Below are 12,242 nucleotides of genomic sequence, written 5' to 3'. Positions count from 1 at the left end.
TGGCTGGAGTGCAATGGCATTAGCTCACTGCAGCCTCTGCTTCCTGGGTTCAAGCGATTCTCATGTCTCAGTCTCCCAGGTAGCTGGGATTACAGATGTGGGCCACTTCGCCCAGCTAACTGTTATATTTTTAGTAGAGATGAAGTTTCACCATGTTGGCCAGGCTGGTCTCGAACTCCTGACCTCAGGTGATCAGCCCGCCTTGTGGCCTTCCAAAGTGTTGGGATTACAGGTATGAGCCACCATGTCCGGCCCTTAATTTTGAATCTTTAGGTTCAGGAATCTGGTGTATCTCTTTTTTAGGGCTTTCATTTCTCTCAGCAGTGTCTTTAGAGTTTTCATGTAGAGGTCCTGAATGTCTATTTATTCAGGCATTTTATGGTTTGTTTTTTTTTTTGAGACGGAGTCTCGCTCTGTCGCCCGGGCTGGAGTGCAGTGGCCGGATCGTAGCTCACTGCAAGCTCCGCCTCCCGGGTTTACGCTGTTCTCCTGCCTCAGCCTCCCGAGTAGCTGGGACTACGGGCACCTGCCACCTCGCCCAGCTAGGTTTTTGTATTTTTTAGTAGAGACGGGGTTTCACCGTGTTAGCCAGGATGGTCTCGATCTCCTGACCTCGTGATCCGCCCATCTCAGCCTCCCAAAGTGCTGGGATTACAGGCTTGAGCCACCGCGCCCGGCCATTTTATGGTTTTTTGATGCTATTATAAATGATACTGATTTCTAAGAACGATTTTATTTTTCAAGGGTTTGCTGTCATTATATAGAAAATATAGCTGAGGCTGGGTGCAGTGGCTCACACCTGTAATCCCACTACTTTGGGAGGCTGAGGCGGGTGGATCACAAGATCAGGAGATCGAGACCATCCTGGCTAACATGGTAAAACCCCGTCTCTACTAAAAATACAAAAAATTAGCCAGGTGTGGTGGTGGGTGCCGGTAGTCCCAGCTACTTGGGAGGCCGAGGCAGGATAATTGCTTGAACCCGGGAGGCGGAGGTTGCAGTGAGCCAAGATCGTGTCACTGCACTCCAGCCTGGGTGATAGAGCAAGACGTAGTCTCAAAAAAAAAAAAAAGAAAAAGAAAATACAGTTGATTTTTGTTTTTTGTATTCACTGGTACCAGACACTTTGTTGAGTATGTTAGTTTTACTGGTTTTTGTTGATTTCTTAGAGTTTTCTACATAGACCCTTATGTAGTTTGTAAATAAGGAGTTGTCTCTTTCAGATTACGTACCTTTTATTTATTTGTATTTTGCCTTATTGCACTGTGGTATACTTCTAGTATAATACTAATCTCAAGTTCTTTCTGATCTTAGAACGAAAATGTTTCGTGTGTCAGCATGAAGTGTTAGCTGTGGGTTTTTCAGAGGTGCTGTTTTTCAGGTTGAGGATCTGTTGCCTTCTGAGTCTAGTTTGTGGAGCCTTTGGGTTTTTTGTTTTTTTAAATTACGGGTATTGCATTGTGTTCACTGCTTTTCTACATCCGTGATCATATTGTTTTTCTCCTTTATTTTGATAATAGATTGCATTGATTTTTTTTTTTTAATGCTAAACCAACCTTGCATTCTTAGAATAAACCCTCCCTTTTTGTATGCCTAGACCCAGTTTGTTAATATGTTATTAAAGTTCTGTCATGAGGGATATTAGTCTGTAATTTTCTATTCTCTTAATGTCTTTGTCAGGTTTTGGTATCAAGTTATGCTGGGCTTACAAAATGAGTTGTGGAGTGTTCCTTCTCTACTTTCCTAAAAAATAAGATTGGTATTTTTGTAAGATTGGTATTACATCTTTTTCTTTTTCTTTTTCTTTTTTTGTTTTTTGAGACGGGGTCTCTCACTTTGTCACCCAGACTGAGTGCACTGCTGTAATAATGGCTCAACGCAGCCTCAAACTCCTGGGCTCAAGTGATCTTCCCGCCTCACCTTCTGAGTGGCTAGGATTACAGGTGTGGGCCAGTGTGCCTGGCCAGTATTACTTTACCAGCGAAACAGTTTTGCCCCTGGAGCTTTCATTGTGGAAATGTTTTCAGCAATTTATTTGATGTGATTAGTTAGGAGACTGTGCAGATTTCCTATGTCATTTCCTGTGAGTTTTTCAGTAAGTTGTGTTTTTTGAGGAATTTGTTCATTTCTTTTGAGTTGTTGAAATTATTAACATAAAGTTGTTGAAAATACATTACATTATCCTTTTGATATCTGTAGGATCTGTAGTGATATCTTTTAATTCCTGATAATTTATATATTTCTTTTTCTTCATTTCTGCCAAGGAATTAAGTTTTATTAATCTTGACGAAGCAGCAGCTTTTGGCTTTGTTCATTTTCTCCATTGTTTGACTTGTTTTTGTATCTATTTTAAATGATTTTTTAAATCATTGAGGCAATTTTTTATTATTGGGGCCTTTCTAGATTGCTAATTTAGATGTCTTATAGCCAGAGAGCACATTCTGTATGATTTCAGTTGTTTTCAAGTTAGTAAGACTTGTTTTATGACTAAAATATGATCTGTCTTGGAGAATATTTCAGGTGCACTTTGAAAAGTATATATTTTGCAGTTGTTGTTGGGTGTCATGTTTTGTATGTTCCAACTTAGTCAAGGTGGTTGATGGTGGCATTCAGATCTTACTGTATATTTACTGATATTTTTGTCTGCTTCTGTCAGTTAAGGAAAGTGAGATGTTAAACTCTAATTATGCATTTATCTCTTTCTCCCTTTTATACTGTTGGTTTCTGCTTCATTTATTTTGAAGCTGCTTACACACATTTATAGTTTCCATGCCTTTCTGGTGTGTTTCCACATTTCCCTCCTTATCTCTAGTAGTCTCTTATCTTGCAGTCTCTTTTGTCCGGTGTTCATACCATCGCTCTGACTTACTGTTTCCAGGGAATATCTTTTTCCATTCTTTTCCTTTAAACTCCTTGGTGTTTGTATTTAAAGTGATTATTTAGTAGACAGCACGTAATTGCAACTTGCTTTTTCAGTTCCTAACTCTTCCTTTTAATTTGATTGAGTTTTTGTTGTTACCTTTTAAATTTTTTTTATTTTAACTTAATTTATTTTTTTTAGAGATGGGGTCTTGCTCTGTTGCCCAGGCTGGTCTTAAACTCCTGGGCTCAAGCAATCCTCCCGCCTTAGTCTCCTGTGTAGCCAGGACTGCAGGCATACATCATGGTGCTCAGTTAGCCTTGTGTTTGAGGCAGGATCTTGCTGTGTCGCCCAAGCTGGAGTGCACTGGCACAGTCACAGCTCACTGCAACCTCAACTTCCTGGGCTTAGGTGATTCTCTCACCTCAGCCTCCAGAGTAGCTGGGACTACAGGTGTGCACTACTATGGCTGGCTGATTTTCTGTATTTTTAGTAGTGATATGGTTTCGCCATGTTGCCCAGGCTGGTCTCAAATTCGGGCCTCAAGTGATTTTCCTGTCTCGACCTCCCAAAGAGCTGGGATTACAGGTGTGAGCCACTGTGAATTATATGATTATATGATTCACATAATTTTCATATAATTATGATTGACATGATTGTCATATAACATAAAATTTACCTTTTAAAGTCTATGGTTTAGTGGGTTTTAGTATATTCACGAGGTTGTACAACTACCATGACTATCAATTTCAGAATGTTTCCATCACTCAAAAAAGAAACCCAATACCTGTTGGCAGGCGCTCTCTGCCACCTGCTAATCCTGTGGCAAAAATAAATCTACTTTCCATCTCTATGGATTTGCACATTCTGGTCATTTCTTATCAATGGAATCAATATGTGGCCTTTCTGGTCTGGCTTCTTTCACTTAGTGTAATGTTTTCACAGTTAACTGTGTTACAGCATGTGTTTGTATTCATTCTGTTTTATGACCAAATAATAATTTCATTGTGTGGACCTACCACACTCTGTTCACACAGTCTTCAGTGATGGATACTTTCTGCCATCTCAGCCACTTGGGCTGATTAGTGCCTAGGGCAAGTCGTAACTCACAAATCTCCCAAGTCAAGCTTCTGTATTATAAGGGTAGACAGCTACTTGGTTTCTGCCTGCTTTGTTCACCCTCTTGGGCCTTGAAATAGATTTTAAAGATTTATTGTTCAGATTTAAGAATTGTTACCTGTGGGGTAGTTAGTCTAACCAAGCTACCCTGCTCTTACCAAAGCCAAAACTGCCCTTCAGTCACAGGGGGAGGCAGCCAGGTGATTGACTCAGCTCCTCTGCTGGGATAGCAAGATTCCTGGCCGAGGGAAGCTCTCCGATGGTGCCTGGGCACCATTGACCTTTTCTTTTTCTTTTTTATTTTTTTGATACGGAGTCTCACTCTGTCGCCCAGGCTGGAGTGCAATGGCACGATCTCGGCTCACTGCAACCTCTGCCTCCTGCATTCAAGCTATTCTCCTGCCTCAGCCTCCTGAGTAGCTAGGATTACAGGCATGTGCCACCACGCCCAGCTAATTTTGTATTTCTAGTAGAGGTGGGGTTTCACCATGTTGGTCAGGCTGGTCTCAAACTCCTGACCTTATGATCCGCCGACCTCAGCCTCCCAAAGTGCTGGGATTACAGGCATGAGCCACTGCGCCCGGCCACCACTGGCCTTTTCGTTCTTTCTCATTTTACCTGGGCCCTTCTGCTGTTGTAGGCCTCCATGAAGAAGTGGACTACTCTGAGAAACTGAAGTTCAGCGATGATGAAGAGGAGGAAGAAGTTGTGAAGGATGGCAGGCCAAAGTGGTAAGGACCCGTCCGTGCCCCATCAGCGTGAGTGCATCCCTGCTTGGTGCTGCTATGTGCCGAGAGCATTTCCCAGTTTCCATAGCAACCTGGATGGGCAGACAGATGCTGTTTCCAGTTTCTTCTAGGGGTGACAGCTACTGATGGTGGCTGTGAAGGAGGGGAGCCGCAGTTTGCTTGCAGGTGTGACTGTGTCCTGTGCATAGTCGGCCTTTTCACCACCACATCAGTGTGTCCCCAAGTGTGTTATGCAGACCGCGTCTTCATGGATTGCTTGTGGCTGTTGTGCCCGAAAAGGCTTCTGTGGCCAAGCAAGTCTGGGAAACCTCCCTGGGTTCAACTTTTTTTTTTTTTTTTTTTGAGACAGGCTCTCACTCTCGCCCGGCCTGGAGTGCGGTGGCGTGATGTGATGTTGGCTCACTACAACCTCCATCTCCTGGGCTCAGCGATTCTCCCTCCCACCTCAGCCTTCTGAATAGCTAGGACCACAGATGCACGCCACCATACCCAGCTAATTTTTATATTTCTGCTAGAGATGGGGTTTTGCCACGTTACCCAGGTTTGGTCTCAAACTCCTGGGCTCAAGCAATCCCCTGTGCCCGGCCTCAACTTCTTTCTTTACTCTAAATTCCTCAGAGGCTTGAACATGATAAAGTACACTGGGGGCTGGGCACGGTGGCTCATGCCTGTAATCGCAGCACTTTGGGAGGCTGAGGCAGGTGGATCTCTTGAGGTCAGGAGTTTGAGACCAGCCTGCCCAAGATGGTGAAACCCCGTCTCTACTAAAAGTACAAAAATTAACCAGGTGTGGTGGCATGTGCCTGTCATCCCAGCTACTCGGGTGGCTGAGGCGGGAGAATTACTTGAACCCAGGAGGCAGAGGTTACAGTGAGCAAAGATTGCGCCACTGTACTCCAGCCTGGGCGACAGAGCAAAACTCTCTCTCTAAAAAAAAAAAAAAAAAAAAAATTAAGTACACCGGGGAAGTGAAGAAGCAGAATGCATGCCAGCTTTCCTGAATTTATTTGATCATGTTAATTTTGTCTCTCTCTTTTTTTGATCATTACCTCAGACTAGTTTAGTTTTACTTAATTTCCTTTAGAAAATACTGCATTGTACTGTCATCCCTCCAGTTTTTATAATGTTAGTAGCATTTGCTAGTACTTTTAAAATAATACCCCACAATGGCCGGGCGTGGTGGCTCACGCCTGTAATCCCAGCACTTTGGGAGGCCAAGGCGGGCGGATCACGAGGTCAGGAGATCGAGACCATCCTGGCTAACACAGTGAAACCCTGTCTCCACTAAAAATACAAAAAATACAAAAAACTAGGGCGTGGTGGCGGGCGCCTGTAGTCTCAGATACTCCGGAGGCCGAGGCAGGAGAATGGTATGAACCCGGGAGGCGGAGCTTGCAGTGAGCTGAGATCATACCACTGTGCTCCAGCCTGGGTGACAGAGTGAGACTCTGTCTCAAAAACAAAACAAAACAAAACAAAAAAATAACCCACAATTAGCCAGGCATGGTGTGCACCTGTAGTCCCAGCTACTCAGAAGGCTGAGGTGGGAGGACTACTGGAGTCCAGAAGGTCGAGGCTGCAGTGAGCCATGATTGCACCACTGCACTCCAGCCTGGGTGACAGAGCAAGGCCTGTCTCAAAAAATTAATAAATGATTGTTACAATTTGTATTTTTTGAGTACTAGCAAGTAAGAATTTTTTCTTTGTTTCCTTTGTATAATGCCTGTTTCCTTCACATTTTTTACTGCTTTCCTTTAAAATGTGATGTTTTATATTGTTTAGATGTTAATGCTTTGCTGTTGTCTTGCAAATATTTTTCTCTTTGTTTTCTTGTCAATAACTGAATATTTGTTTAGTCAAATCTGTGAGTCATCTTTTTCTGTTATTTCATCCTTTACTTAAAAGCTCCTAAAATAAGTTCCCATCTCCTGGAAGGAGTTGGTAATCATCTTTGCTACTCTTTTTCTGATGACACACAAAAAATGAAATTCTGTAATGTCCTTTCATGCTGTTTGATTTCAGCTGAAGCTTTGGATGCAGTCGGAACGTACCTATGGGGTCAGTTCCTGGAACACTAAGCTCAGAAGGAGCTGTGATCAAGAATTTAAATCAAAGGCAAAGACATAAACTCCTAGAGCCTGATTAGAGCAGTAGGACACTCTGTTCCTTGTCTCTTTGAGGCGGTGGGAACCGAATATTCCCCTGAAGGAATTGGACGTTGGTTTTGGAAGCAGTTTTGCCCCTGGCTTTGACCAAGGGCACTTCAAAATCAGAGTGTCCGAATGACCTCCTCCTGAAACCTGCTCTTTTTTTCGTGTTCCCTGAGCTGGTTGGTGACCTGGTAGAGACTTAGTGCAAGCGTCCATGTCTTATTTGGCATCTTTATTTCCTCATACACAATTGGCTCCCAAAACTTGCCCTGACTCTGTCTCCTCTTTTCATTTTCTCTGGGGCCACTGGGACCTCCTCCTTTTCCAGACCATCCATGGGTCCACCAGTTCATCTCCATCCTTTCAGCCTGTCCTCTGTGGCCCATCCTTCATACCCTGTCCATAGTCATCTTCTAAAAACACAGGTCTTTTAGACAGGTCAGCAGCTTTACTGTGGTCTCCATTTCTCACAAAATCAGGTCAGAATCACCGTTGTCCCCTCCGTAATCGCCTAAGCCGTGTTACCTGCCTCGTCTTCCCTCCCTCCCCATGTACATGTGTGTGGGTAGACATACGGACTCACGCGTATGCCATCCCTGATTCCGGCTTTTCTGTGGTCTGCAGTATTATCAGGCCCTTGTCAATGCTTTGCCCCAGTCCCATTGCTTCCACTGTGAGGCATCCAGACAAGTACGGCACCCATCTCCCTTCTTGTCCAGCTGCCCCTGCAGCTCTGTTTGGAATGCCTCTTCCTTTTCCGTGCTGCATGGGCTCTGCCTGTCTCCTCTTGCTCTTTTTATTGTGGCACTGTTTATTATCATCTTATGTTCTTTTGAGGGGCATTTATTGAGCAACTGGCTTGTGCAGAGCATAGGGAGGGAGCGGTACCAAAAGAAGACTGACACGGACCTGGGAGTCCTGGTTCAAATCTGTGAGCTCCTCCTTGTGAGGGGTGCCCCCTTAACCTTGATGAGACTCAGCTACTGACTTTCTAAAGCAAGGGTGTCCAATCTTTTGGCTTCCCTGGGCCACACTGGAAGAGTGTGTCTTGGGCACACATAAAATACACTAACACTAACGATAGCTGATAAGCTAAAAAGAAAAAGTCACGAAAAAATACCTCATAATGTGTTTTTATTATTTTCTCTTTGGGTTGGGATCTTGCTCTGTTGCCCAGGCTGGAGTGTAGTGCCGCAATTTTGGCTCACTGCAACCTTCACCTCCGGGGTTCAAGCACTTCTCCCACCTCAGCCTCGAGTAGCTGGGATTACAGGTGCCTGCTACCACACCTGGCTAATTGTTGTATTTTTAGTAGAGACTTGGTTTAACCATGTTGGCCTGCCTGGCCTGGAACTCCTGACCTCAAGTGATCGGCCTGCCTCAGCCTCCCAAAGTGCTAGGATTAGAGGCGTGAGCCACTGCGCCCAGGCCCTCTTGTAATGTTTTAAGAAAGTTTACGAATTTGTGGTGCACTGTATCCAAAGCCCAGGGCCGTCCTGGGCCACATGTGGTTGGACAAGCTTGCTTTAAAGTCAGGGTCATGAGGACTTTTTTTGCATCAGTGAAATAGTGTGACACATCCTACCTGGGGCTCTGTTTATGAGAGTGACTTGATAAATGGTGGTGCTGAATTGTGGAATTCACATGGAAGTGGTGGGAGTGGTGGTCCATTCTAATGAAGGAAATGATATGGACAACTGACTTTGGAATTCCCAAGGCCTCTGACCAGTGACATCAGACATGCTTGGCCTGACTGCAAAAATTAACATCAAATGTGGTTTGTCCTAGGAACAGTTGGGACCCTAGGAGGCAGCGGCAGTTGTCAATGAGCTCTGCAGACAGTGCGGACGCTAAGCGGACTCAAGAGGAAGGGAAGGACTGGGCTGAAGCAGTGGGTGCGTCCCGTGTCGTCCGAAAGGCGCCAGACCCTCAGCCACCGTCCAGGAAGCTTCATGGCTGGACACCAGGCCCTGACTACCAGGTACCAAGGGCCCTTGGCTGTCCTATGTATTTGTACTTCATTGAGTTCAGTGGCTGGGTTTCTGAAAAGTCCTAAGTGGGCATTTCTTTTTCATTTTTATATTTCTTCTTTTTTTAAAGTATTTTTTTCATAGAGACAGGGTCTCACTGTGTTGCCCAGGCTGGTCTTAAACTCCAGCTCAAGTGATGCCAAAGTGCTAGGATTGTAGGTGTGAGCCACCATACCCTGCTATTTTTACTTTTTTTGAGAAAAGGCCTTGGTTGCTCTGTCCTTCACCTCCCACCCTCAAGTGATCCTCCCACCTCAGCCTCTTGAGTAGCTGGGACTACCGGTGTGCTGCCACATCTGGCTCATTTCATTCATTTTTTTTGTAGAGACGAGGTCTTACTGTGTTGCCCAGGCTGGTCTTGTGCTCCTGGGCTTAAGGGATCCTCCTATCTCAGCCTCTCAGCGTGCTAAGATTATAGGCATGAGCCGCTGCATTTGTCCTCTCGTTTTAATTAAAATAAAAAATAAAAAACAGCCGGGCATGGTGGCTCACACACTTTGCAAGGCTGAGGCAGAGGGATCGCTTGAGATACCAGGAGTTCAAGACCATTCTGGCCAACACAGCAAAACCCTATCTCCAAAAAAAAAAAAAACAGCCAAAAAAATAATTAAAACAGCCTCAAAGTGATAGCAAAGTTGGAAGTACAATACCAACGTTTTTTTTTTTTCTAAACTGATTGAACAGTAAGTTGACAACCTGATGAGACTCTTTACACTGTGGTACTTGTTTCCTACCAAGATGGGGACATTCCACCCAGGTAACCACAGTGAGTTCCAGGAAATTAGCCTTGATAATTGATTGGCATTTAATCTGCAGGCCCCGTTTAGCTTTTACCAGTTGTCACATTAATGTCCTTGCTTGAAATAATCCAATTCAGAATCACACACCTCTGCCCTTCGGTCTGGATCCATTCCTCAGCCTTTCCTTCACTTTCATGACTTTGAGGCTTTGGAAGATTACAAGTCAGTGGAATGCCCCTCAAATTGGGTTTATCATCATCTTTCTCGTGAAAAAGTCCAAGATTTCCATCCTTGGCAGGGATCTTCAGGCATGACCTGACTTTTCTCATTTCATCCCACCAAGGCAACCACGATTTTACCCCGTCCCCCTCTGACTACGCGCACTTTGGTCTCTTGATTAACGGGGTGCCTGCCAGGTTTCATGCTGTAGTGTTACTCTTTTCCCTATTTGTAGTTGATAATTTTTTTGGGAGAAACTTTGAGACTGGGCATCTCGTTTTTGATCAAGCTTTCAGTTTATTCATTTATTTACATCAGTGGGTGGTAATCTGCTGCTCTTACCTGGTTGGCCACTGGGAGCTTCTTCAGGCCAGTGCATGTCCTTTTTACCTATTCTCCATCCTTTTTGGAGCCCTCCCTTCATCTTTCCTGGATGCATGACCTGTCTTGTCCTGGATCAGCCCTTTCTCCATGAAGTCCTAATTCCTTTTAGTGAAGGATAGTATTTAGAAACCAGTGTCTGAGCCCCAGCAGTCTCCTTGCTGCTGGGGTGTCACTGCTCCTGGGCCTCCTCAGCGGACAGTTCGGGGGGATATATGTAGGTATATGTGTCTGGCTGCTGGGGTGTCACTGCTCCTGGGCCTCCTCAGCGGACAGTTCGGGGGGATGTATGTAGTGTAGTATGTGTGTGCACAAATACACACATTCATACCTGTATTATTTCTGTATCTGTCCATCTTGGAAACTGTGTTCTCCTCGATACCTCCAGTTCCACAGACTTCATTCCACTTCCTCCCAGTGCATGTTTGCACCTCCTTTCTCTCACAGTGAGAATCTGTCTCCCATCGTCCCTCATATTTATACTCACTTGGTCAGTCTCCCTGTGTGTGACCAATCTCATTTCTGCTGCCACACTCTCTCCTTTGCACAGGTGCCCTCCTTGCCCACTCAGATGTTATTGTCCCCACTCCTGGATACCCTGAATGTCCCTGCTGGGCCAACTCTGCCTATGAATGTCCCCCTCATCTAGCTTGGGCTCCAGCCCCACACCTCCATGTGTATGCCCTCCTCCCCTTGCCTGGGTTCTAACCATTTGGAGTGCAGTGAGCCGCCAGGACTCCCCGGCACCAGGCACCTGATTCACATTGCCACACCTAATGACTCTGGGACTGGACTGTTGAGGAGTGGGAGGGCTGGGGAAGGGGGAGTCATGACTTTGAATACACTTGGTAAAGCCTGCTATTTTCAATGCTCTTTGCTATTTATTTATTTATTATTACTTGTTTTTGGAGACGGAGTCTCACTCTGTTGCCAGGCTGGAGTGTAGTGGCGCAATCTTGGCTCACTGCAACCTCTGCCTCCTGGGTTCAAGCGTTTCTCCTGCCTCAGCCTCCTGAGTAGCTGGGATTACAGGCATGCACCGCCGTGCCTAACGAACTTTTGTATTTTTAGTAGAGACGGGGTTTCGCCATGTTGGCCAGGCTGGTCTCAAACTCCTGATCCGCCCACCTCAGCCTCCCAAAGTGCTGGGATGACAGGCGTGAGCCAGTGCGCCAGCCTGCTCTTCGCTATTGAAAGGGCTCCTATTCCACATTCTTATGAAATGAAAATGCCCCTTAGCTGCAGTCTTCTTATTGAATACTTATTATATGCCAGGCACATACGTACGTGCTGGGTACAAGAGACACAGAAGCGAAACAGAATAGACACAATGCCACTGCTCTTGGAAATTATTCTGCAGTTAATCCGCATTTTCATTCACATGTTGAGGTTGCTCAGTATTCCTTTTTTTCCTTTTCACCAGTCAGGAAGTAGTGCTGATCAGTATTCAAAAGGTTTCACTTTAACCTACTCATGATAGCACTGTAAATTAACTGAACATCAACACTGATGAAATCTATGTACTAAATTTATGTATCCAAGGCATCTTCTGACCAAATTTCCAGTTTCCTTTCCTTTCCTTTTCTCTTTTCTTTCCTTTTCTTTTCACTTTTCTCTTTTCTTCCCTCCCTTCCTCTCCCCTCCCCTCCCCTCCCCCAGAGCCTCACTCTGTCACCCATGCTGGAGTGCAGTGGTGTGCTCTCAGCTCATTGCAACCTCCGCCTTCCAGGTTCAACCAGTCCTTCTGCCTCAGCCTCCCACATAGCTGAGATTATAGCTGTGTGCCACCACACCCAGCTAAGTTTTGTATTTTTAGTAGAAATGGGGTTTCACCATGTTGCCTAGGCTGGTCTTGAACTCCTGACCTCAGGTGATCCACCCACCTCGGCCTCCCAAAGTACTAGGATTATAAGCGTGAGCCAATGCACCCGGCCTATTCTGACCAAATTTTTAAAAAAATGGTCTGAATTCGCCCAGCCGCGGTGGCTCACACC

The 12,242-nt window shown here is 45.2% G+C and overlaps 1 protein-coding gene across 1 annotated transcript in view; it reads left to right on the top strand.

The window, feature by feature from the left end:
• Window positions 1-12,242, top strand: part of PRRC2B (proline-rich coiled-coil 2B) — an 82,152-nt gene that overhangs the window by 32,074 nt on the left and 37,836 nt on the right. The window contains exons 9-10 of the mRNA XM_012001594.1: window positions 4,620-4,710; window positions 8,667-8,859. Of these exons, the coding sequence (XP_011856984.1) occupies window positions 4,620-4,710; window positions 8,667-8,859 (284 nt within the window). The remainder of the gene's footprint in view (window positions 1-4,619; window positions 4,711-8,666; window positions 8,860-12,242) is intronic.

Source organism: Mandrillus leucophaeus, unplaced genomic scaffold (assembly GCF_000951045.1).
Source record: "Mandrillus leucophaeus isolate KB7577 unplaced genomic scaffold, Mleu.le_1.0 Scaffold665, whole genome shotgun sequence".
Taxonomy (NCBI): Eukaryota; Metazoa; Chordata; class Mammalia; order Primates; family Cercopithecidae; genus Mandrillus; species Mandrillus leucophaeus.
This window is presented reverse-complemented; position numbering and strand designations above follow the sequence as displayed.